Below are 23,217 nucleotides of genomic sequence, written 5' to 3'. Positions count from 1 at the left end.
GCCAGCCTATGAACCAAAAGGTTGCCAGTTTGATTCTCAGTCAGGGCACATGCCTGGGTTGTGGGCCAGGTCCCTAGTTGGGAGCATGTGAGAGGCAACCAATCAATGTATCTCGCACATTGATGTTTCTCTCTCTCTTTCTCCTTCCCTTCCCTTCTCTCTAAGAATAAATAAATAAAATCTTTAAAAAAACAAAATAAAAAGAACAATTAACACACACTATGTGGTTTGCCATTCCTAGTATTTTCCTCAGGTAATCAGCTGACAGTATTTCTGTTACGCTTTATTTAAATCTTTGTGGCTTTCACTTTTATATTTTTATAATCTTTAATAAGTAATAGATCTACAGAAGTCTGAAGATAGCTTTTGCATTTCAGAAATGAGGCCAGACATACTTTTTTAGGAAGGTTAGCTTTGCTCATTGAGGTATTTCCTGTATCTTAAACTCCATAATGTTTTTTCTTGTGTGTGTATAACTGTGTGTGTATTTAATCTTCTCTGCTTAACCACTATAAAACTTAGCGTTTTTCCTCTAGACCTTTTGGCACTGGAGCAAGATGCTGTTTTTGGCCTGGAATCCCTTCTGGTACTTTGTAGTCAAGATGATAGTCCCGGTGCTCAAGCCACATTAAAGGTGAAAACATCACTTTTTTTAATATAGTGCCTATTTTCATTGCCTAGGTCAGGAATCGACAGTTTCCCTGTAAAGGGTCAGGTAGTAAATATCTTACGTTTTGCAAACTGTACACTCTCAATTCTACCTTTGTAGGACAAAGACTTGGGCATTATGTAAAAGGTGTGTATGTGTATTCTTTATTTACAAAAAACAGACCAGGATTTGGCCCAAGGGCAACAGTTCAGTAACTCTTGGTTTAAAGGAACACTTCCCTTGGTCTTCACTTTCAGCACTGGCATTTTGACCATTGGAGCTCCGCCAGGTAGACACAGTCAAACTCTGAGCTTTGTCCTTTTTTACATCAGTTGGCAGTATTTATTAAGTTGTAGTAGATACATACAATGGTCCCAGACAATTAAATAAGCAGAGCTCCTGCACTCTTCGAAGTTCATAATCTGAGGTAGCACTGATGAGATCACACGCACACAAATACAATGAAATAACTGCAGCCAAACTCTGTATGTATACGTTTGTATTAATTTCCAGGGCATAGAAGCTCTAGTTTTTAAGCAAAGTGAAGAATTATAACAGTTTTCACTTAATTATAGATAGTATCTTAGAGATATTTAAGTTTTTAAAATGTGAAATGGAACTACTGTTTTTGGAGTAAAACGTGAAATATAACTTGATAGTACAAAATTAATAAATGAGAGAAGCAGGGCTAATAGAGGTGAAAGGTTGCTAGGTAGACATTGGAGTGTGGTTGGAGGGCACAGCATGTACAGTGGCGGTATGACGTCACTGTGATGAACAATAGAGATACTAGAACCATTAAATGAAAGCTGATCCTCAAGAGGTGGCAAAAGAAGTAGGCAACCTGTGTTTGACAAGTGGTTCATCCCAAGTCCCTTTGGAACCAAAATATGTAAAAACAAGTTTAAAGAAAACCAAGTTATTTTTCCTCCAGTTGTGGATGTCAGTAAAACACTAGCCTCACCACAGGGGTACATACGTAGATGGTCAAGAAAGGTCCCCATATTAAAGGAGCTCCCCATGTAGACAACACTGACCTCTATGTAAGGGACTATGATGCTAAGTAAAATGCAGTCAGTTTCTAAAGTACAAACAAAAGTGCATTTCTGATAAGAGGACAGAGTTGGCAGTGATTAATTCCAACTAATGGGGTCAGGAAAGGCTTGAACAAGTAGATATCATCTGAGTTGAGCCTTGAAAGATGGGGTAGAATTACAGTGTTTGAAGAAAGATGATTTGAACCAGAAGGGAGCGTTGTTATAAAAAGCTTGAAAGCAAAAATGTCCCGGTTCTGTTGGAAGAATGGTGAGTAGCCCATGTGGTTGGATGATAAACAGGAGATTGGAAAAGCAGTTTGCCGCTCAATCGTGGAAGATACCCAAATGTTGACGAACACTAACATGATTCTATCGGAAGTGAGGAGATACTAGAACTTTAAAGTAAGGGACATGCTCTAACTTGTAATTTTGTTGTTATTTAAATGTGTGTGTTAATGTGCCAGGCCTGGTTAAAAAGGCTTGTATAATTATTTTTTAATCTTTACACTAAGATTACTTAGTCTTAGTGAAATTTGCCCTGCTCTTACATTCATGAGGAAATTAAGACTCAGAGATAAAATTACTTGTTCAAAGACATCTAGCTAACAAAGAGCAAGCTGACCTTCATCTCTGGGTCTTTCAGACTCTAAAGCTCATTTTTCCTGCCTAACACCACACTGAGAACTACATGGCTTTAGTGTGAGGGAAGGATTAATGAGCTCACCTTTTCAGAAGATTGGAATTAGGGAGGGATTTCTGTTGAGGAGAAAGAATGAAAAGGATCTAAAGAGGTTGGAGTTGGAGACTTGACAAAAGTGGAAACAGAGTTCGCAGTCATTGGCTGTGTAACAGTGACGGACGATGCACTTCTGGTTCAGACGACTGGGTTATTTGGATGCCATTAACTGGCCCAAATAGGAGCTCTAAAGCCAATTGGTTTTTGGTTTCACTTAAGAAATAAGACAAAACTAGAAGCCCCTTCCCCACTTCAGTGTGCCTAAGAGTCACCTAGGGTGCCTTTCTTACACTAAAACTCTCAGTGACACGCACACACACACACAGTTAGTGCATTAAGTTTGGGATGGGCAGGGCCTGGGAATCTCTGTTTTTGTTAGCATAGGGAAATGATGGCATAGGGAAGTTTACAAACCACATTTTAGAAGCAGTTCTTGGAAGTAATGAACGTAATGGTGACATTCAGTTTGGCATATCTGTTGCCTCTTCAGCATTATTCCTTGTGATAGTCATCTCATCTTTTTACTTTTTAATAGTACCAGATTGCAATGAGTGGCTCATGTGCAGTCCTGACTTGTTATTTGGTTTTAAACACAGCACACTTTGTATATTCTAATATGAGATCCTTTATATCTTATGTTTCTTAAGAAGAAAAATGTTATGCCTACAAAAAAAACTTTTCCTAGATTTTTTCCAATAACTTATACAAAGTGCTTTTCATTAAAGCTTTACTTAATACCCTGAAAGTATGACTGGTCTATTTTCTTTTCAATGTGCAGATTGCTCTGAACTGTATGGTGAAGCTGGCCAAGGGCAGACCCCATCTCAGCCAGTCTGTGGTTGAGACCCTGTTGACTCAGCTGCACAGTGCTCAGGATGCCTCGCGGGTCCTGATGTGCCACTGCCTGGCTGCCATTGCCATGCAGCTGCCGGTGCTGGGCGATGGAATGCTGGGCGACCTCGTGGCGCTCTACAAGGTCATCGGGCGGTCAGCCACAGACAAGCGACAGGAGCTTCTGGTAAACCTGCTGTGGGTGAATGGGATCTGGCCTCGTGATCATTACTTGAGGAAGTGAACGTTACTGTTTGACTTCACTTAGAAAGCAAAGCAAACAACGGGTTAAAGTAATTACCTAAGACCGAGGGAATGCTGAAGTCAAAGTAGAATTGGAACCAGGAAGTTTTTACTATTTCCGCTTTGAGTAAGTCCCATCTAGTTCAGATCTAAAACTTCTTTTTTCCTGAGTCCTGTCAGTCACCTTAGTGTAGCCACAGCCCTCAGTCTGTTGTTTTTGTTGTGTTACAAAGAACAAGATGAAAATGGATGTTTTCTTTTTTATACAAAGCAAATAGATAATGAAGTAGACTCTGTTTTGTACTTCTGAAGATAATAAGTTAAAGACCTAATGATAACAGCGACCACAAATTAGCACAGATTCCTCTTTTCCAGTCCAGGACCTCTTTAGCTGTGTAGCATCCAATTTGGGTTTCAGTATAGTCCTGGGGTTGGGAAAGGTGCGTGCTTATAAAGAAACAGAAGCCATAGAGGTGATATAATAATGTTTAGCTGAAAATTCTACCAGGCTGAGAGTAGGCTACATTCTAAATTGGCATAAATTAGATATAAGCCTCAAATCGGCCACTTCATATTGTTCTGGTCATCTGAATTTAGGGATTGGGAAAAGCTTAATGAAATTACATACTCAAGCCTATTTCATATTTAATTCTCCAGGGTGTATTCTGTAAAATATTGCCCCATTCATCATTTGCTATCAGGAAAGGGGAACCCTGAGGACCAAGTGGCAGTGGTCATGTGAATGACATCATACAGTTACCATACGTACGGACCTTTGTATATATCAGCTTCGGAATACTGTGAAGTAGTTAGCCAAGTTTTTTTTTTAATTAAAGCAGCATTTTCAACTAATGCTCTTTATCCCTTTTTTGTTCGTAACTTTAAGGCAGTTTAAATTATGAAACATAATTTTTTTAAATGTAAAGCATAATACGATGAAAACCCTTGCATCTGTCACCTAGCTTAAGAAAAAATATTACCAATACAGTTGAATTGTACCTCCCCGTGCACCTCCCTTCTCCTGGAGATAATCACTCTCCTGCATTTGGTATTTGTCATTCCCATGCATGTTGTTACACATTTACTGCCTCAGTGTATGTGTGAAGTAATGTGCACTATTATTTTGTGTGTTTTCACTTTATATAAATGCTATCATACTGCATGCAGTCTTTTGCATTTTGCCTGTTTTTTCCTGTTTTGTTTAAATGTCTATATTGAAAAGTACATCTCTACTTCACTCATTTCACTGCTGAGTAGTATTTAATCGTGCAATTTTATAATTTACCCATGTTTATCAGAATTATTTGCTATTATAAGCAGTTGTCTGAACAATGGAATAAATTGCTCGATAACTTCAAAGTGAAAAATTAATGTCAAGGGGGAACAAATTTTCTTTTTTGGTGGGCTCTCATTAGTTTTTCTCTCTTTTGGGGGTAAAGTTATCTGTGCCACTAATAGAATTACATGACTTTTAAAAGTTGTCTTACGTCTTGCTCAATGTTAGGTGAGTTTGGCCACTGTGATTTTCGTCGCCAGCCAGAAAGCACTGTCTGCTGAAGTAAAGGCAGTCATCAAGCAGCAGCTTGAAAGTGTGTCCAATGGATGGACTGTGTACCGGATTGCCAGACAGGCATCCAGAATGGTATGTGGGGTCCTTCTACGTGACCTGTGTTGGTGAAAACGGCAGGTTACACACTTAGATTGTGGGATTGTTACTCCTGGTCAAACTGAAAAATAAAGATAGAAGTACTTCCCAGTCATGGATTGAAAGATGATGAAAGGACGGGCCTCATTATATTCCTAATGAGGTTTTGCGGAAGACAATTTGTCCAGGGACCAGGGGTTGGGGGATGTTTTTGAGTTGATTGAAGAGCATTACATTCAAGCCCACCTCCTGCTGGGCGTCCTGGTTCCTAACAGGCTGGGACTGATGGGGGTCCAGAGGATGGGGGTCCCTATTGTAGGGGATTGAAGCACATATTTTCATTGTTTCTCAAATGGGGGGAGGACCACTGCTGACTGGCCAGTTCTGTATTATACCCAACAGTCCCAAGCCTCCAAGCACTGCAGGGCACTGAGCATCCCTGGCCCCCAGGCATTAAATGACCACATGCCCCCCCACCTACCCTGCCCCCCAGAGGCAGACACAGTATTCTTCTTGATAGTCACTTAATGGAACTTATTGGAGTTTTACCCTACCTCACTTAATAGCTCATACCAAATGACATACAGTAAGTATTTATACTTTCTATATTTTTAACTAAAATTCTAAACTCAGGTTGTAGTTAATTCCATTTATTTTCTCTGCGGGAGTGTTTTAGTAAAGAATTGCAGGCATTAGGTTTATAAAAGCAGCTAAGTATAACTTATACTAAGAAAATACTTAGACTGAATCTCAAAGAATTACATAATACGAGGAATGATTGTTATAGCTTAGGTTTGTCTTTTAGTTGCTAATTCAAGTGTAAGAACTTCATTACGCGCCATGATTGTTCTTTTAGGGTAACCATGACATGGCCAGAGAGCTCTATCAGAGTTTGCTGACTCAGGTTGCCTCCGAACATTTCTACTTCTGGCTGAATAGTTTGAAGGAGTTTTCACATGCAGAACAGTGCTTCACTGGGTTGCAAGAAGAGAATTACAGTTCAGCACTTTCTTGCATTGCTGAGTCTTTAAAATTCTACCACAAAGGGATTGCGTCCTTAACAGTAAGTTCTCTTAATTCTCCTTTGCTGATGATGACTTGTGTGAGAGTGGTTTCCCATCTCTTTTATTATCTTGTTTTAACTGCCTTGAAACATCTGCTGATATACATATATATGGTAATATTAAAGTAATAAGTAGGACATGGAAGTAGTTTAACCCCTCCCCTACCTCTTTTTTTCCCCCCTTGTCACACCATCAATTGAAGCGAAACAACACGACATGCTGCCACTTCACCCAAAAGCGGTGTTTTTACTCTGCCCTTTCCTGACGGCTCAGTGGGTCATTAGCGAAAGGCCCAATGAGTGCTTTTCAGAGGTGTAACCCCTCCCCTACCTCTTAAAATTCATAGATTGATGAGAGTTTATTATGTCATTTTTATCAAATACCAGGAACCACATATGAGGAAGATTGCTGAATCCGTGCAGGAGGGATAAATGGAAATAGGACCCTCCCTTTCCAGAATCCTATTAGTAAGACCCCAACCTGGGTCACTGCCACCATCAACATAAATCCCCCACCCATCTCATACCGCACAGCTACTCACTAAGAAACTAAAGTCGCTTGCTCTGTGGATAAAGAAGAAATTGCCAAGGATGCTGGTGTCCCCCCTCTGTATCTTCCTATGCCAAATTAATAGTTAGCCAGCTGCAGTTTTCATTTTCTCTGCCAAGAAAGTGAAGGGGTGCAGAGAAGGCAGGCACTTAACATTTCTTGTCTTCTTGAAATCCGTTATATTCCTAAAAAAGAGCCTGTTGCCTAAAATGAGCATTTCCTGTATTAATGCAAAGACTTTTTCCCCCTTAAGAGTAAGATGTTTGTATAATCAACATTAACCATTTTAAAAATGTTGTTATACAACTTTTAAAGTTGTATATATTTAAATGGGGCCATAAAACTTTTGGGTAACTGTTTATGTACATTTATCACGTAATCTAAAATATTTTTAATGGTGGCCCACCCTAAAAGAAATGCTTCAAAATAGAACAAAGAATAAACCGATGTCACAAAAGAGACAGAGTATTTGGACTACTGTGGATACATATCTCTTGAAGTATGATCTTTCTGGTCAGGATTGATTGCTATTTTAAAACAGAAGCTCCTCTCCATTTTAAAAAGTAGCATTGACACAGTACTGTGATTATTTTCTTCTTGATATTCTAAGAAAAGATTTTTGTTGTCTATATCAGGCTAATAAGTACCTCAGAAAATCAAAAGTTACAATTATTGGTTCTAATCAGTAGAATTATTTCATTTTCTGATTTATATGGAACAGAAAATTATTAATCATTCAGTAGAGTAAATGCTAAAGACTGTGAAACAGGCCCACAAAACTCTGAGGCAGGTAGAATTAATATTATGAAAAACTGTGTTGAATATTTCATAGTCTGGTAAGATTTGTATGGTGTGTGTATTTAATGAGGTTTTGGTAGTAATTAAGGACTGAAGTCTGATATAGGAGACAAACAGAAGGCCCTTGTCTTAATCTCCACTTTGCCATTAACACATTGTGACCTAAGACACATTTTGAGGCCTCAAATCATCTCCTTTTGGAATGGAGTTCTATTGTTCAGCTGACGATAAGCACATGCTGCTTGTGGATTGAAAACAAACAAATAAATCAGGAAATGATTCTCCATTTGCAAATAGTCTAGAGGGGAAGGCAGTATAGTCGTTAGAATCGTTTGGCACTTCCCACGTTTCTGATTGTTCTATATACCATCAGGGTTTGTTTGTTTTTTTAAGATTTTATTTGTAATGTGTTCATTTGACAAGTGTCAGTGGGACACTAGCTTTCTGTCTTTTTCACTGAGAGCGTGTGAGCACGGGCTGCCCTTTGTCCTCCCCGACACACGAGTGGTCTAACCTGAGGTTGTTCGGCTATGAGGCTTACTACGCTTTCACCTGCTTCAACCAAGCTAAACACGAGAAGTTCAAAATTCTGTGCTCAGGGGGACCCTGTAGCAATGTTGGGTGTCCAACTCCCCAACACAGTGATTAGTGATAGACTTACCTTGCTTCTTAGGAATAAAAATTGTAGAAAGTGTGTGTGTTCATGTTCTGTGCCAGGTGACAAATTACCACAGATTTGGTAGCTTAAAGCAGTTAAAGCAGCACTCGTTTAGTATTTCAGCTTCCACGAGTCAAAAGTCCAGATAGGGCCTATCTAGGTCCTCTGTTGATGTTGTCACAAAGTTACAATGAGGGCGTCAGCCAGGGCCAGTCTTAATGCGGCTCAAGGAGGCTTAGGGTCCTTAAATCAATGTAGTTATTGGTAGAATTTATTTCCTCACAGCTGTAGAACTTGGGGGAGCTTTAAGGCCAACAAGAGAATTACTCACCTTCAAGACCCTCTTTTAATGGGCTCACCAGACTAGGAGAAATCCACCCAAATAATCTCCCTTTTGAAAAATATAAATTTAACTCATTAAGGCCCTAAATTGCATTCTCAAAATTCATTACCTTTGCCATATTTCATGAGTTAGAAGCAAGTCACAGGTTCCCTCCACACGCAGAGCAGGGAGATTACACAAGGGTGGATACCAGAGGGGTGTGCATCAGGAGCCACGTGGGCATTCTGCCTACAGCGGCGGACTTGTAATTTATTTTTTCTCTTTGTTATGCACTGAATAGATATATATTTACACACTATTATGTAGGGCATCTAAAAAATAAACCAAATACCCAGTTTAGGAAATGAGATAATATCATTGCCTTTAAAACTTGTTTTTGTACAGCACCATCTTGCTGCTATGTTTATTTTATCTTAAGTAGATCTTTTTTTTTCCAGGCTGCCAGTACACCACTGAATCCTTTAAGTTTTCAGTGTGAATTTGTGAAACTCAGGATTGACCTTCTACAAGCCTTCTCTCAACTGATCTGTACCTGTAATAGTCTAAAGACGAGCCCCCCACCGGCAATCGCCACCACAATTGCCATGACCTTGGGGAATGACCTCCAGAGGTGTGGTCGCATCTCTAATCAGGCATGTCTCAACTTTATTTTCAGTGCAGTTTTAATTGACACTTTAGAGGTTTTTGAAGTTATTTGTGACGTGAAAGATCCTGAAATTTACAAATCACTGGTTTGACTCATAGTCATTAAACCTCAAATGCTTATTAGCCCATCTACTTTGCCAAAAATAGGCTGATGTCTTATTAGAACGACAGAGATTGATGATGTCTCACTAAATGCTCCATACCTATATAAAGAGAAAGGACACACATTTTAAAGAAACCTTGCAATTTCTTTAAATAACTACATTAATTATTTTAGTGTAGCTTAAGCTAAAAAAATGCAACTTTTTTTTGTTTGTTTCTATACATCAGATATAAATTACCATGATTTTGTGCACATTTGTGGTTTTATTTGCCCTCTGTTAATTTTATTTAACAAGGTTTATAAAAATGAATGGAATGAACATGAAAATTTTAGATATTTTTTATGGTTTGACTGTTTAGGTTTTTGTGTTTATACAATAATGATAGCATGTTTATATATCATAATTAATTTTTTTTCCTTCTTTATAGATGAAGCAGTCCATGGAAGAATTTCGAAGCCTTGCTTCCCGCTACGGGGACCTTTATCAGGCATCTTTTGATGCCGATTCAGCAACTTTAAGGAATGTAGAGCTGTATCCTAAACTTGTTCCAATTCGTCTTGTTCTTTTGAAGTATTTTTTTAATGTAAATACCTCAGCCGTGCTTAACTAAAATATATATATTGTATATCCGATACGCCTATAAATTTATTATAATTAATAATTTTCCCTTTGAAATTGAGTATGAGCAATATAATTTTACTTTTTAACTTGAACCGGGCTTTTTCAAAAAATGGTGACTCGGTGGTGGTCTTTCTCCACCTCGAGGAAGAGCATTCAAAACCCAGATCTACCAGCATTGCATACTTTGTGCACCCTTGAGCTACAGCAGACAACCCGAAACGTTTTCCCACTGGGGAACTGTTTTCTGTCTTGTCTCACCTTTTTATCTTCATAGCTGACAACCCCAGTTCCCATCACCGTTATTAACGATCTATTAAACAGTTGTAGTCATCACATTTGTTCCCTAAGCGCTCTTTAAGGTCTCTATATTTCCTTGTTAGCAGCCTCAAATCCTTTTTGATAAGAAGGAAGAGATAAATTCTTTTTTTTTTTTAAAGTTGTACGACCTCTAAATCAGTAGTTCTTGGCATTTTGGTTTACTGATTGAAAACCTATTGAATGCTATATAGACCCTCTCCCTTAAAAAATGAATATACCCATATTTTGCCGTGTATAATGTGCACCGAAGGTTTTGGCCCAAATTTTCAGGAAAAAAATCTTCTGTTTTAATTTTTTAATTCATTTTTTTATTTGTATTTAGATACTTGTTTTTTGTATTATGAAGGAATTTTAGCATTTAGTTTTGAACATACAGATATCGTTAATGCTTTCTAGAGTTACACTTCTAATGCATAAGCATAAATAAAAGAATTTAAAATTTATATAGATATAGAATTAGTACTACCCATGTATAACGTGCATCCTTATTTTTCCCTCAAAAATTTGGGCAAAAAACGTATTATACACGGGAAAATACGGTAATGCACATGCCCCTCAATACCTGCATGTAGGGTTAGGCCTGTCAGCAGGTCCCTTGAGCGCCAGTGGAGGATCCGCTCTGCAGACCATTGTTGTTAGCATTTATCAGTGAAACCCCTATATCTGAGACAGATTAAAACAGTGTCTGTGGCCCTGGCTGGTGTGGCTCAGTGAATTGAGTGCCTGGGTTGCGGGCCAGGTCCCCAGTGAGGAGCATAAGAGAGGCAATGTTTCTCTCCGTTTCTTTCTCCCTCCTTTCCCCTCTAAAAGTAAATAAATAAAATCTTTAAAAAAACAAACAAAACAGTTTCTGTGAATCATAGAGCCTGTTGCTTGGTTTCCTCTTCTCCAATTAGGCAGCCTCTAAAGTACCCTTCCTGATACAGAATTTCAGAATCACTATTTCAGACACCATGTAGCTCTTAAAAAGGAAAAAATAGAGCCCCAAAGTGTTCTAACTGATCACATATGCTTCACTAAAAAGATCCTCACCTTTGACTTCTTTAATATGCAGAGAATATAATGTCTGTAGTGGATTTCTTTATTTTCAGGGATAACCTTAACATTAATCCAGACAGCAGCAGAGCTGTTTACTGATATCTCATGCAATAGAAGCTCTGATTTTGGATCCAGAATCCACAAGGTATTTCTACTAATAGTTTACATTAAAGAGCACTTTCAGATATGTTTTCTTACCTAATCATCACAGCAGTGTTTTGGAAGAGGGTATTACAGGGAAAGAAAAAAAAAGAAAACCCCGGAGGAAGAACTTCTCCAGCATTTGTCTAAGGTCCCGTAGTTAGTAACAGAGCCTGGAGTTTCTGACTGTATCGTTTACTTACTTCCAACTCCTAGTTTCTCAACACTGACTTGGAAAAGTAACTGGGAAGAAATTCATTGAATTTGAACATTTTCTTCTCACATATTATAACTAAACTTTGGTATGAAAAATTGAGTTAATAATGCAATTAAACATGAACTTGAAATTTTGGCGGGGGGTTTCCCAAACAAAAAGGTATTCCTATTTTTGTTTCATTAAAATTCTTCTCCCCTCCCCCATTAACTAGCTAACTATTCAAATATTTTTATAAAAGAATAACATATTGGTTTTTCCCATTACAATATGCTGTCTTGGAGTATTCATTTTCAACTAATTTCAAATCTAGTAAGGCCTAGGGTTCCAGGATCAGCTTTCTCAAAGAATATAATCAACAATATGTTTTAAATTTCTCTGCCTTAAAGCATTGACTATTTCTTTCCAGGGCGATACCAAGGTGCTTGCCTTCTGTTGTAAAGTACTACGTACTCTTGGACTAGCCCCCTTGGCAGTTGTGTTTCCCCCACTTACTCATTTTCATATTGTCATGACATGCTAATTTTTACTTATTTGTCTATTTATCCTTCTCTCGTCTGTTTATTTTCCTTAGTGTGCAGTGTTTGACTTGGCTGTGTTTTGTTTTTAAACAAGCTCCTCCTTTTTAAATTTGAAGATGTTCTTAAACCTCCATATTTTTCAGTCTTTGCCAATTAATTGATACTTCAGGTCACACCATTTCTCATTGTACAACGCTCATTTAACTACTTAGAAATCAAGTGTCATTGTACTGTTGGTTGACATAATAGAAATTAGTGTTTTTCTTGATTAACTTTTTATCAGAGAGCTAGGCACATTGTCAGCAGGGTTGGGGTGAAGGGAGTTATCTAGCCAGCCTGCAATGTTGTTATCTCACCCTCTTCCCTTCCTACCACTTTTCTTCACTCTTTTCTACCCCCTTTTATCCTGCAAATCCATTCCCCTAACCTTTGCCCTTCATAGAAATTAAAAATGGGGGGAAAAGCTTGTACTTTGAGGGAGAGGTCTTTGAGTTTTATTTGCAATAGTGTTTAACTACAAGGAGTAGATTCCTTCTAAAACTTCTATTCTTGATAGTATATATTTTGTGCCTTCTGAGTAAAGAAGGACCTACTGCTAAAAAGAACCTCAAGAGAGTGATGTATGACATCGATATTTCACTGAAACAAAATACGGTTTTTACAGAAATCTGTGTATCTCTTTTCATAGCTTAGAAGGTGTTTTTGGGGAGAAGACATCTTGTTTTATTCAACTTTGTATCTCTAACAGCCAACATAGTACCTGAACTGGTGTATCAGTAAATGTGGGATAGGATGGGCAAAAGATGTTTATAGTTATGAATGTTGTTATCTGCCTTATACTAACTTTCAGGATTATCAGGAAAAAATATTTTGAGATGCTTGTTCATTACATTTTTCTATTTAGCTTCTTTTTCAATCTGTCATGATTCCTTTTCATTTAACCTTTATTTCTACTGTCTAAAAAATAAGTGTATGACTCCAGGGTCGAGTTTTAATACTTTTATACTGCCTAACAACCAAAGTGGTAAAGACACATATGGAATTTGAAGTCAAATCTGACTTTAAATTGCAGCTTGTCACTTACTAGTTATATGAGACTGAAGGCAAATTACTTAGCCTCTCCAAGCCTCAGTTTCCTCCTCTGTAAAATGGAATTAACAGTGCATACTCCATTATTTTAAAAATTAAATGAGAATGTGTGGAAAGTGCCTGATGCATTTAGACATAACATAGTTACTGCTGTGGTTGATTAATTGATACTGATTTTAACTTCAGTTTCCAGGAATATGGGTCTACTGGAGCAGCCCATGCTGACAGTGAATATGAGAGAAGAATGATGTCGGTGTATAATCATGTCTTGGAGGAGGTGGAATCACTCAATAGGAAATATACCCCTGTTTCTTACATGGCAAGTTGCATTTGTTTTCTTGAGTTATTATTATGTGCAAGTGGGCTTTTACTCATCTCTGGCACTTACTGTGGGACTTCAACCAATCAACCTGTCTTTGCCTGTTTCCTCTGTGCCGTTTCGTGACAGGTTAATATAGTATGCACCTCACAGCACAGTTATGCGGATGAAATGAGATGATGATCCATGAAAGCACTTAGCACATCTGTAGTTGCTACATAGTCGCATTAAGATGTCAGATCTCTTCTACCAGAGTGCAGATAAAACTTCTTTTCTTTTTTTAACAAGTTAACTGAAGTTGTAATTGTTCTCCACCCTGGCTATACATTAAAATCACTTTAGAAGCTTTTTAAAAAGTACATCAGTATGCAGGCCCCACCTCAGACCCGTGAACCCTGAATCTGTGTAGTTGAGGCCCAGACACTCGTGTTTTCAACAGCTCAGCTCCCAGGTGATTCTGTCATGCCACCAGGCTTGAGAGGAACCACGGGCCATTTGATACCGAAAGAACTGGGCTTGTTATCTGACTGGCAGTAAATCAGTTCTGCAAGGTGATGCCAATGACACCGTTTAGTATACTTGCCCGCTTTTTGCCTACTGAATGCTGCTGCTGGCACTGTAGAGCACTCGCTCTTTCTTCAGTCTCGTTGCCTGACTTCCAATTACAGGACTGATGGACATACCCTCACCCAGATTTGCTCCCCCGTTTCTGGCCAGTCTCCAGTGTCTTAGCTCAGGCTCCTGGAACAGAATACTGTAGGTTTGGTGGCTTAAGCAGTAGACATTTCTTTGTCTCAATTTTGGAAGCTCGGAAGTCCAGGATCACTTTTTTAGCAAGCTAATCGGTGCCAGCCAATTCAGTTCCTGGTGAGTGCCTTTTTGCTGGCTTGTGTGCTGCCTCACTATGTCCTCACGTGTTGTGTAGAGCGCTGGTCTCTCTCTTTTTATAAGGCTACTAATTCCATCATGGGGGTCCCATCCTCACGACCTCCTCAAAACCTAGTCACCTTCTAGAGGCTCCATCCCCAAATACCCGCATATTGGAAGTAAGGGCTTCACCATATGAATTTGGAGAAGGCATGAACATTCCATTCTTAACACTGTCTCTGAACTTTACTACTTGGGGAGTTTCTCTTGCCCTGCTCACACATCAGATGCTGATGTCCCCCATAGCTCTCTCCTGGTTCCTGCTGTTCTCGTTCTGGACTCTGGCCGTTTATCAGGTATTTTAGAAGAAATTGGCAGGATGTGTTGTTAAAGAGTTAGACTAGATTTTAAGGACAGATACTTTCCTCGACCTAGAGCTTCCTGTGTAAGGTCATCAGTACATACTCGCTGAATTGATTAACACAGGTCTGACACTCAGATTGGTTGCTAAGGAGATTGTAAAGATTATCTTTGATGTAAACATGCATATCTCTGTGAGACATTGATTGACTAAATTATTTTCATATTCCCTCTAAGCTGCACCCTAAAAAATTAAGTAGATGCCAAACAATAACTTGAGTTTAAGAAATAAACATTCAACCAGAATAGAATGAAGAAACAAGAATTCAAAAAAAATGAGGAGAGGTTTAGGAACCTCTGGGAAAACTTTAAATGTTCCAACATCCGAATCATAGGGGTGCCAGAAGAAGAAGAGGAAGTGCAAGAAATTGAAAACTTATTTGAAAACATAATGAAGGAAAACTTCCCTAATCTGGCAAAGAAAATAGACTTCCAGGAAGTCCAGGAACCGCAGAGTCCCAAAGAAGTTGGACCCAAGGAAGCACATACCAAGGCACATCATGATTACATTTCTCAAGATTAAAAATAAGGAGAGAATCTCGAAAGCAGCAAGAGAAAAGGACACTTACCTACAAAGGAGTGCCTAGAAGACTATCAGCTGATTTCTCAAAACAGATCTTATAAGCAAGAAGCAAGAATGGGCCGGGAAAAAGTATTCAAAGTCTTTCTGAAAGGCAAGGATCTACATCCAAGATTACTCTACCCAGCAAAGCTTTCATTTAGAATGGAAGGGCAGATAAAGTGCTTCCCAGATAAGGTCAAGTTAAAGAAGTTCATCATCACCAAGCCCTTATTATATGAAATGTGAAAGGGACTTATCTAAGAAAAAGATGATCAAAAATATGAACAGTAAAATGACAACAAACTCACAACTATCAACAACTGAACCTAAAACAAAAGCAAACTAAGCAAACAACTAGAACAGGAACAGAACCACAGAAATGGAGATCACATGGAGGGTTATCAGCAGGGAGGGGAGCACTGAGAGGGGCGCAGGCTGAGGAGGGATGGTAAACCAAGCAGGGATGCGTCGGGTGCCCTAAAGTTTAAGTGTTGTGATGGGCTGTAGTTTTTCCGCTGCTGTTGGCGCATCATTGGTGAAGTGAAACAAAAATCACTGAACTAAGTGAGCATCAGGCAACCTGGGTTCTAGTTCCAGCATGTTCTGTTACCTACCTAGGTAACCCGTACCATCATCAAAATAGAGGGTGATTTTTAAAACAGCTTTGATGGCCCTGGCCAGTTGGTTAGAGCATCGTCCTGTTACTGAAAGGTTGTGTGTTCAATTCCCAGTCAGGGCACATACCTAGGTCACCGGTTCAATCCCTGGTCCGGGCACATACAGGAGGCAACCAGTTGATGCTTCTCCCTCATCTCCATATTTCTTTCTCTCCCTTCCCCTATCTTTAAAATCTGTGAAAAAATGTCCTCAGGTGAAGATAAAGTATATATATATGTACATACACACACACACACACACACATATATATAAAATAAAGTAGCTTTGATGTTTTCATAAGTATATAATTAACCTCCACAGACATAAATATAAAATAAAATAGCTTTGATGCTTTCATCAGTGTATGATTACCTCCATACCCACAAGTTGTATAAATTAAATATATACAGCTTTTGTATGTCATTGTATATCAATAGAGTGGTTTCAAATTAAATAAGTAATCTTTGAACCCTTAAATTCTGGTTCTATGATCCTTTTTAAGACTCTTAAGGTTTTACTCTAGTGTTACTATTACTCTGCAGTAAATGCTGAGATTTTCAAAACTCAGTTAAGTTTGTGAAATAGATACTAGAAATAAGGTATTTTGTTAAAGGTCCAGAATTCTGTAGAGTTGGACTATGTAGTCGTCCTTAGTCTGAATTCTAGTGAGATTTCACCATTGCCCACTCTGGGACCTCTTGGCCACAGGGTCCATGAGCCGCCCTGTGGAAATGGTTGACAAAACAAGGCAACTCAAAGCCAAAGTCCCTCACAGGATTTGGTGTCCGCTCTCGGACGTCAATATGCTGCTCCGGTTTCTTTACCGCACGCTCTTTCCCATGCTCTGCCATACTTTATCAAACTGGTAGTTACTGTCTGTTTTAGGGTCGTGATAGGAGCAATGTGGATTTTCTCCCTTTGTCATTTACTTGTTGTTGAATGTGCTACTTCAAAATAAAGTAAAAATCTGTAATTGTATTCCATAACGTGAATGACTTGGCAGTGGTTCACAATTCCTGGGTCTTATGACTATGTCCTGATTGGTGGTGGTATTATTGATTTTGCAGTAGTCTATATGAGCTTTTGTAGAAACTTCTTCCTGAATGTACCATTTATTGATGAAGTTTGGAAATTTATTTTTATTTGATTCAGTTTCTTTTTCCCCCCAGCATACAGCATGCCTCTGCAATGCCATCATCGCTTTGCTGAAAGTTCCTCTTTCATTTCAGAGATATTTTTTCCAGAAACTACAGTCTACCAGCATCAAGGTAATAAAGGAAGAATGCTAAGGTTAACACAGATCAAAAACCCAGTTACCTTAACAGGATGTAGCTCTACTTCCGGATCTGACCTTTGCTTTTGATAAAACTTACCCTCTTTAGTTGTAAGCCTTTCCTCCCTTTACCAGTTGGTTTGATGAAGGGAATGGAATACCTGCCAGCACCAAATGCAGTGAGGCCACCGTTTGGGTCCCTGGAGCTCTGTGCCTTGGCTGCCTACTCCAAGAGTATGTACATCAAATGAAACAAGTCCAGTAAAAACATCGCCAGTCCTACCTCCAAAGCACTGTTGTCTTTGAAGAACAAGTTTTGAGGAGCTGGCCAATGAATAGAATTAGTGTTTTTAAATATTTATTTTAAGCTACCCAAAATTTGAAAGCTATTTTTGATTCAAGGAATTGAATTGTTGGGAAGGGGGGCAGTTGTCACTTCTGAGAGACTTCCTGGATTGTCCCTGTCAGTAAATGTCTTCAGTACATGATGGCATCCATCCAGGTGCTTCTCATTGCATGTAACAACGGAGGCCGTTTCAAATGACCTGAATAATGAGGAAAATTGATTATCTAAGTAAGAAGTCCTAAGGTAGCAGGTCCCCAGAGTTGATTAATTCAGCGGTTCAACAGCATTATCAAAAAGACCCAGCTTTTTCCATCTTTTTATGTAGCAAGATTTGAGCTTTCTGTAGTTGAAGTGGATTTTTAACGTGCGGTCTTTTTTTAAAGAAAAACCTCTCTAATTAAACAGGTTTAAAATGTCATTTGGTTCATTTGTGGAAATTGACTTTTATCTTATGGAGACCTGGTTATATATGTAATCCTAGAATTTTAAGTTCATTTGCATTTGAATTTAGTCAATTTAAAATTACCTAAGACTAAAGAGACCGCTGCAGGACATGAAAATTTACATAGTTTATTTCCCCAGTAGAATTGGTTCACTGTCCAAGAAATAGCTTTCCACAGAAATTGGGAGAGAGTGCCTTTGCTATTGTCTAATCTTCTGTTACACTCAAAAAGAACTGGGGCTGGGACTTAAAAAAATAAGACAATGGGTATTTAAAAGGAGGCGCTGGTAACAAGGAGCCCCTGACTCTAAAGGCACGTCTGCCTGGTTGCCCCAGCACAGTCAGGCTGTGTGTGTGTGTGTGACGTTTTGACGCATAGCAGCGCCTAGCACAGACGTATGTTGAAAGGAAGCTCATTCTTGGTGGTTAGGGTTCATTTCGATGTTGTCGTTCCAGCTCGCTCTGTCGCCGTCCCCCCGGAACCCTGCAGAGCCCATTGCTGTCCAGAACAACCAGCAGCTGGCGCTGAAGGTGGAGGGAGTGGTTCAGCATGGATCGAAACCAGGGCTCTTCCGCAGAATTCAGTCTGTCTGTCTGAATGTTTCCTCCACGCTACAAAGTAAATCTGGACAAGACTACAAGGTAATTAAAGGGGTAGAATTATGATGCGATTTAATCAAGTCGTTGATGGAAGTTTTCTAGTGTTTCTCATGGTTAGGCGGATTGCTGTTCTACGTCCCCAGGGATCAGGTGGACAGGAATTGAAAGCACATGTTGGGGTTTGAGAGGTTGATAATGACACTTGTCTTCCCTTCCTGGACCATTTGTTAGACCAAACGCCCAGGCAGACAGAGAGCAAACGATGAGTTTTATCACTATTAGAGTTCAGGTGCCTGACGGTGAGGACTTCTGGCCTTGTCCCTCAATTGCATTTTCCCACTCAGCCCCAGCCAGTGCACACAAAGCCTGCTCCCGTGATACTGGGGGCAGGGAGGAGCACTGGAAGCCCAAAGAAGGAACAGAGAGGAGGCTTAGCTCCCCACACCCAGTTCCCACCCCAAAACTTAACAGTCGGTGGGATTCGTCCCCCCGCTGGAGACCAGCGCTGTGCATCCAGTGAAAGGTCCTTCACACTGAGGGAAACATCACCAGCGGGGAGTAAGTATCTGCCTAGTCTCTCTGCCCCCAAAAGAACACATGTATATATTTTTCTCTATTTTAAGTAAATTTTAGCATTTTCAAAAAAAGAAAAAAAAGGCACAGTGTTGACCTACAGTGATCAGCTAAGGTAAAATCTCTCCGCATGGCTGTAACCCTAGGGGTTCACTGCTTTGAGAATCACCAGAGGTGTTCACCGAAGTCATGCTTGCTTTGTCGGCCAAAGCCGAGGCTCTGAGTGTGTGCCCATGAAGTACAGTCTTCCGGACGCAGAATGTGTCCCCCTGTAGACATCTCCGTCTGCTCTGCGGCGGTTTACTCACAGTGCGCGGAGTGGGGTAGCACGCACGCAGTTGTACGAGCAGTGTTCAGGGGCCGCATGTGCTCGTGTCCAGGCTTATTGGGGTATGCCTGAACTGAGGTTCATGGCAAGGAAACGGGTGTCAGTAAAGATAAGGAGAGCATTTTATTCTCTCGTGGCTTTAGGCTGAAAAGGCCAAGGGGAGGTCTGCTTTAGGCCATCGTCACTTCCTTTACTTTGGTGACTCACTCTGGCACTTCACTCCGTCTGAGGAGGCCCAGTCTTCATTCTCTTCTTCTCTTGGATTTTCATGACCCCAAGCATGGTGCCTTATGTAGCCACTCACTAGAAACTTGGTGACGAAAAAACTCATTTGCTGTATTTACAGTGCAACAGCTATGTTTGGGTGATCTCTCTTGTCTCAAAAAATCGCAGCGAGAATTTACATGGTTAACTGTCTGCAGGTCTCCCCTCACTTTGAGTTTGAAAGAACAGTAACCATGGTTCTCTCCCTGTTCCTTGTGTGTAATGATTTCTACTATGAAGAAGAAGCACATTCGCACTGAGAAGTGCTGGTCTTCTGCTTGCCGACTTCCCTCTTGAGAGGCCCTGACTAAAGTCAGGAAGCGGATGTAACAAGCCACGTTGTCAGTGGTTGCTTTGTAACGTTTCTTGCAGTGAGTTTGCAACCTAAAATGCAGCGTCCATTTGGAGTCACAGGGTCCTTTTTCTGGTCCTCTTAAGGAAGTTCTTATTTGATTGGCATATTCCTGAGGAAAATAAAAAGCCCTACAAATGTTGAATGTGCAAACAAAAACAGAAAAGACCTATAAATAACTCCAAGATCTTGAATTGGTTGGTGACTTTGTTTCATGAATGTTACAGGTAATGACTGTGGAAAACTGATGTGATAACTGCTTATTGAGACAAAGCTTGAGGGCAGCATTTACATAATTGTATAACAGAAGCACGGACGTACAGCAGTGAGGTCAAATACTCATTAAGCTTACCTTTAGATGCATTCTCAGAAAAAGTGTCTCCTTGAGAGGTAGGGTCACACCTTGTCTTTCAAGGACAACAGCATGAGCGTCTGTCTAGCTGAATGAGTGAACGAGCCCGTAAGTCTGGGTTTTACAGTATCTTGTACTGCCAGCCTGACCAAGACACTGAATAGGTGAGCAGTGTGCAAGTTCTGAAGTTAATGCAGTTCTAAAGTTCACACTAAAGGAGGGAAGAATCATTGTATTACTTAAGAAATACAAAAGCAGACTAGCTAGGGGGAGAAAAACCTAATTTATATATACCAAGTGTTACATTCTTTTCAGCCTCTTATATTTTAAGCTCCCTGAAACAGGTGGTTGCTTCCTGTTTTTTCAGAATGTCTTTTCACAGACTACAGAGAGATGGGAATTAGAGTTGGAATCAAGTAAACAGGTGTAAAGGAGGAAAAATTTCTCTTCTACCCTCTGAAGGGCTCCAGCTGGGCCTAAGATTAAACTGACATTAAGGCAGATTAATAGGGAAAAAGCATACAAATGTTATTAGAATTTTACATGTAGATGGGAATCTTCACGAGAGAATAAAGACCCAAAGAAGTTACCAGATCAGAAAGCTTATGTGCCTTTAGACACAGAAACGATAAGTTTTGTGATGAAATGACAAGACAAAGGAGTTGGGCTAGGGGCATCAAATTACAAGGAGGTGACTAGGACATCTGTCAGGACAGTGGGCCAGACCAGTGGAAGATAAGGGTTATTTTAGCAGGTGTGTTTGTCTGGATCCATTACAGCATCAGTGCCCAGTCTCTGATAAGGATGCTCTTCTCTTCCTGGTATAGGGAGGCTACCATTCTTGTGGGAAATTTTATGGCCTGTTTTAGGTAAAAAGGGGCAGGTCAGAGAGCCCTTCTTGCATCTGTTGTTTCTCAAGTACCTTTAGCTCAAAATAATCAGGATGCCAAAGCAGCATGTTTGGGGGTGGCGTGTCCTGAACTCCTTCACCGGGGGGAGAGGCCAGCGGAGGAAGGGGGTTGAGAGAGGCTCTGGGAGCTCCTTCTGCAAGGACAGTGAGGAGTCAGGTCCACAACTAAGAGCACAGGCCCTGGAGTTAGCCTCCCTGGGTTCAGAGGCCGGCCAGCTCCACCACTGACCTTGGAGAAATTACTTAACTTCTCTGCCTCAATTTTCTTATCTATAAAGCAAGGATAGTAATTGTACCTACTTCTCAGTTGTTTGCATGGATTAAGTAAGCACTTAGGCAGGGCCTAGCTCAATGAATGTTAGCTACTGTTGTTATTTAACAACTCTTCTATTCCAGATACCCATTGACAATATGACCAATGAGATGGAGCAGAGGGTTGAACCTCATAACGATTACTTTAGCACTCAGTTTCTGTTGAACTTTGCTATCCTTGGGACACACAACATCACAGTGGAATCTTCAGTGAAAGACGCCAATGGCATCGTATGGAAGACCGGTCCCAGAACCACCATATTTGTAAAATCCCTGGAAGACCCCTATTCCCAGCAAATTCGCCTGCAGCAACAGCAAGCCCAGCAACCATTACAGCAGCAGCAGCAACGAAACGCCTACACGCGGTTTTAACCATAGGACGAGTGCACGACAGACTCACAGGGATTGGTTAAATGGGCAAAAAGACGTTGCTTTTTCTCATGGATTAAGATATGAAAGTTATGATGTGGAGTACATTTACCCACCCACTCATTTCTATAATGTAATATTCTGAAACAGTGTGTTGTTTTTTTTTCTTAAAAATTTCATTTGAGAAAAACTGGGTTCCTAACCAGAAGTATTTTTTTCCTTTTCCTTTCACCAGGTTCTTTATCTCATATTTAACATTTTCATTCTTATATTATTCTTTTACCGTTGCTGAGCCTTTTCCTTTTCTTTTAAGTCATATGTTGGGATCATTGAATTAGTAAAGTTGACTGCTTCTTACCAAAACATACCACTTGCTACCTGACACAGACCTCTGATTCTGAGCTAAGCCTTGGGAGGGTCTGACTAGTAAGTGCAGTGGTAGAAACTGAGTCCTCCCATCAATGGACTTGAAAGTGTCTCCTGAAACATCCGTTCTTCTGGGTTAGGAGCGCAGGCAGTACAACACCCTGCAGAATTGAAACACCCTGCTCTGTTATTTCAGCTACTCACCTATCTGTTCTGTGCTAAAGCAAACTTAATTTTTTGTTTTGGTATTTAATTGACCCAAAGACAGCTTACAATTACATGGAAAGATCGGACATTAATAATTTGTTTTTTCTAATAATATGTGTGATTGTGTGAACTTTTTACATTTGTTTCTAAGAGTGAAAAAAATCTTTCGCATTTAATTTCTTGATGTTTTAAGGTAGGAGGGCAGACCTTTGGTTGGTTTAGTTTCTTCTTGGCAAGTTACGGATGTTAGACTTGACTGTCCGGAAGGAACACCTCTGTAGAGCACAGTCTCAGCTAGTTGGAACGCTCAGGGAATAGGGACCTTTGGTTAGCCAGAAATCCCCTTTTTTCTATTTCAGTACTGGTTGAAAACAATGATAAAATCTAAAACCATGATAAAATTATATACTTTCTTGTCTTAACACAGTATTCTAGATATCCTCTCACTGTTCTT

The 23,217-nt window shown here is 39.8% G+C and overlaps 1 protein-coding gene and 1 non-coding gene across 3 annotated transcripts in view; one reads left to right on the top strand and one right to left on the bottom strand.

The window, feature by feature from the left end:
- INTS7 (integrator complex subunit 7) overlaps nt 1-22,301 on the top strand; it is a 72,173-nt gene extending 49,872 nt beyond the window's left edge. For both annotated transcript variants that reach the window (XM_024552369.4, XM_045188447.2), the window contains 11 exons: nt 537-634; nt 3,201-3,440; nt 5,001-5,138; nt 5,998-6,204; nt 8,991-9,185; nt 9,730-9,833; nt 11,356-11,424; nt 13,431-13,563; nt 17,239-17,337; nt 18,587-18,772; nt 21,906-22,301. In XM_024552369.4, the coding sequence (XP_024408137.2) occupies nt 537-634; nt 3,201-3,440; nt 5,001-5,138; nt 5,998-6,204; nt 8,991-9,185; nt 9,730-9,833; nt 11,356-11,424; nt 13,431-13,563; nt 17,239-17,337; nt 18,587-18,772; nt 21,906-22,193 (1,757 nt within the window). In that variant the 3' untranslated portion in view covers nt 22,194-22,301. The remainder of the gene's footprint in view (nt 1-536; nt 635-3,200; nt 3,441-5,000; nt 5,139-5,997; nt 6,205-8,990; nt 9,186-9,729; nt 9,834-11,355; nt 11,425-13,430; nt 13,564-17,238; nt 17,338-18,586; nt 18,773-21,905) is intronic.
- Nucleotides 6,385-6,520, bottom strand: LOC112299196 (small nucleolar RNA SNORA21). The gene has a single exon (XR_002974234.2). It is a non-coding gene; the product is annotated as a small nucleolar RNA SNORA21 (small nucleolar RNA).
- Nucleotides 22,302-23,217: the final 916 nt, after the last annotated feature.

The sequence above is a fragment of the Desmodus rotundus genome, chromosome 12 (genome assembly GCF_022682495.2).
Source record: "Desmodus rotundus isolate HL8 chromosome 12, HLdesRot8A.1, whole genome shotgun sequence".
NCBI classification, from domain to species: Eukaryota; Metazoa; Chordata; class Mammalia; order Chiroptera; family Phyllostomidae; genus Desmodus; species Desmodus rotundus.
Note: the sequence above shows the minus strand (reverse complement) of the source record. Positions and strands in the feature narration are given on the sequence as shown.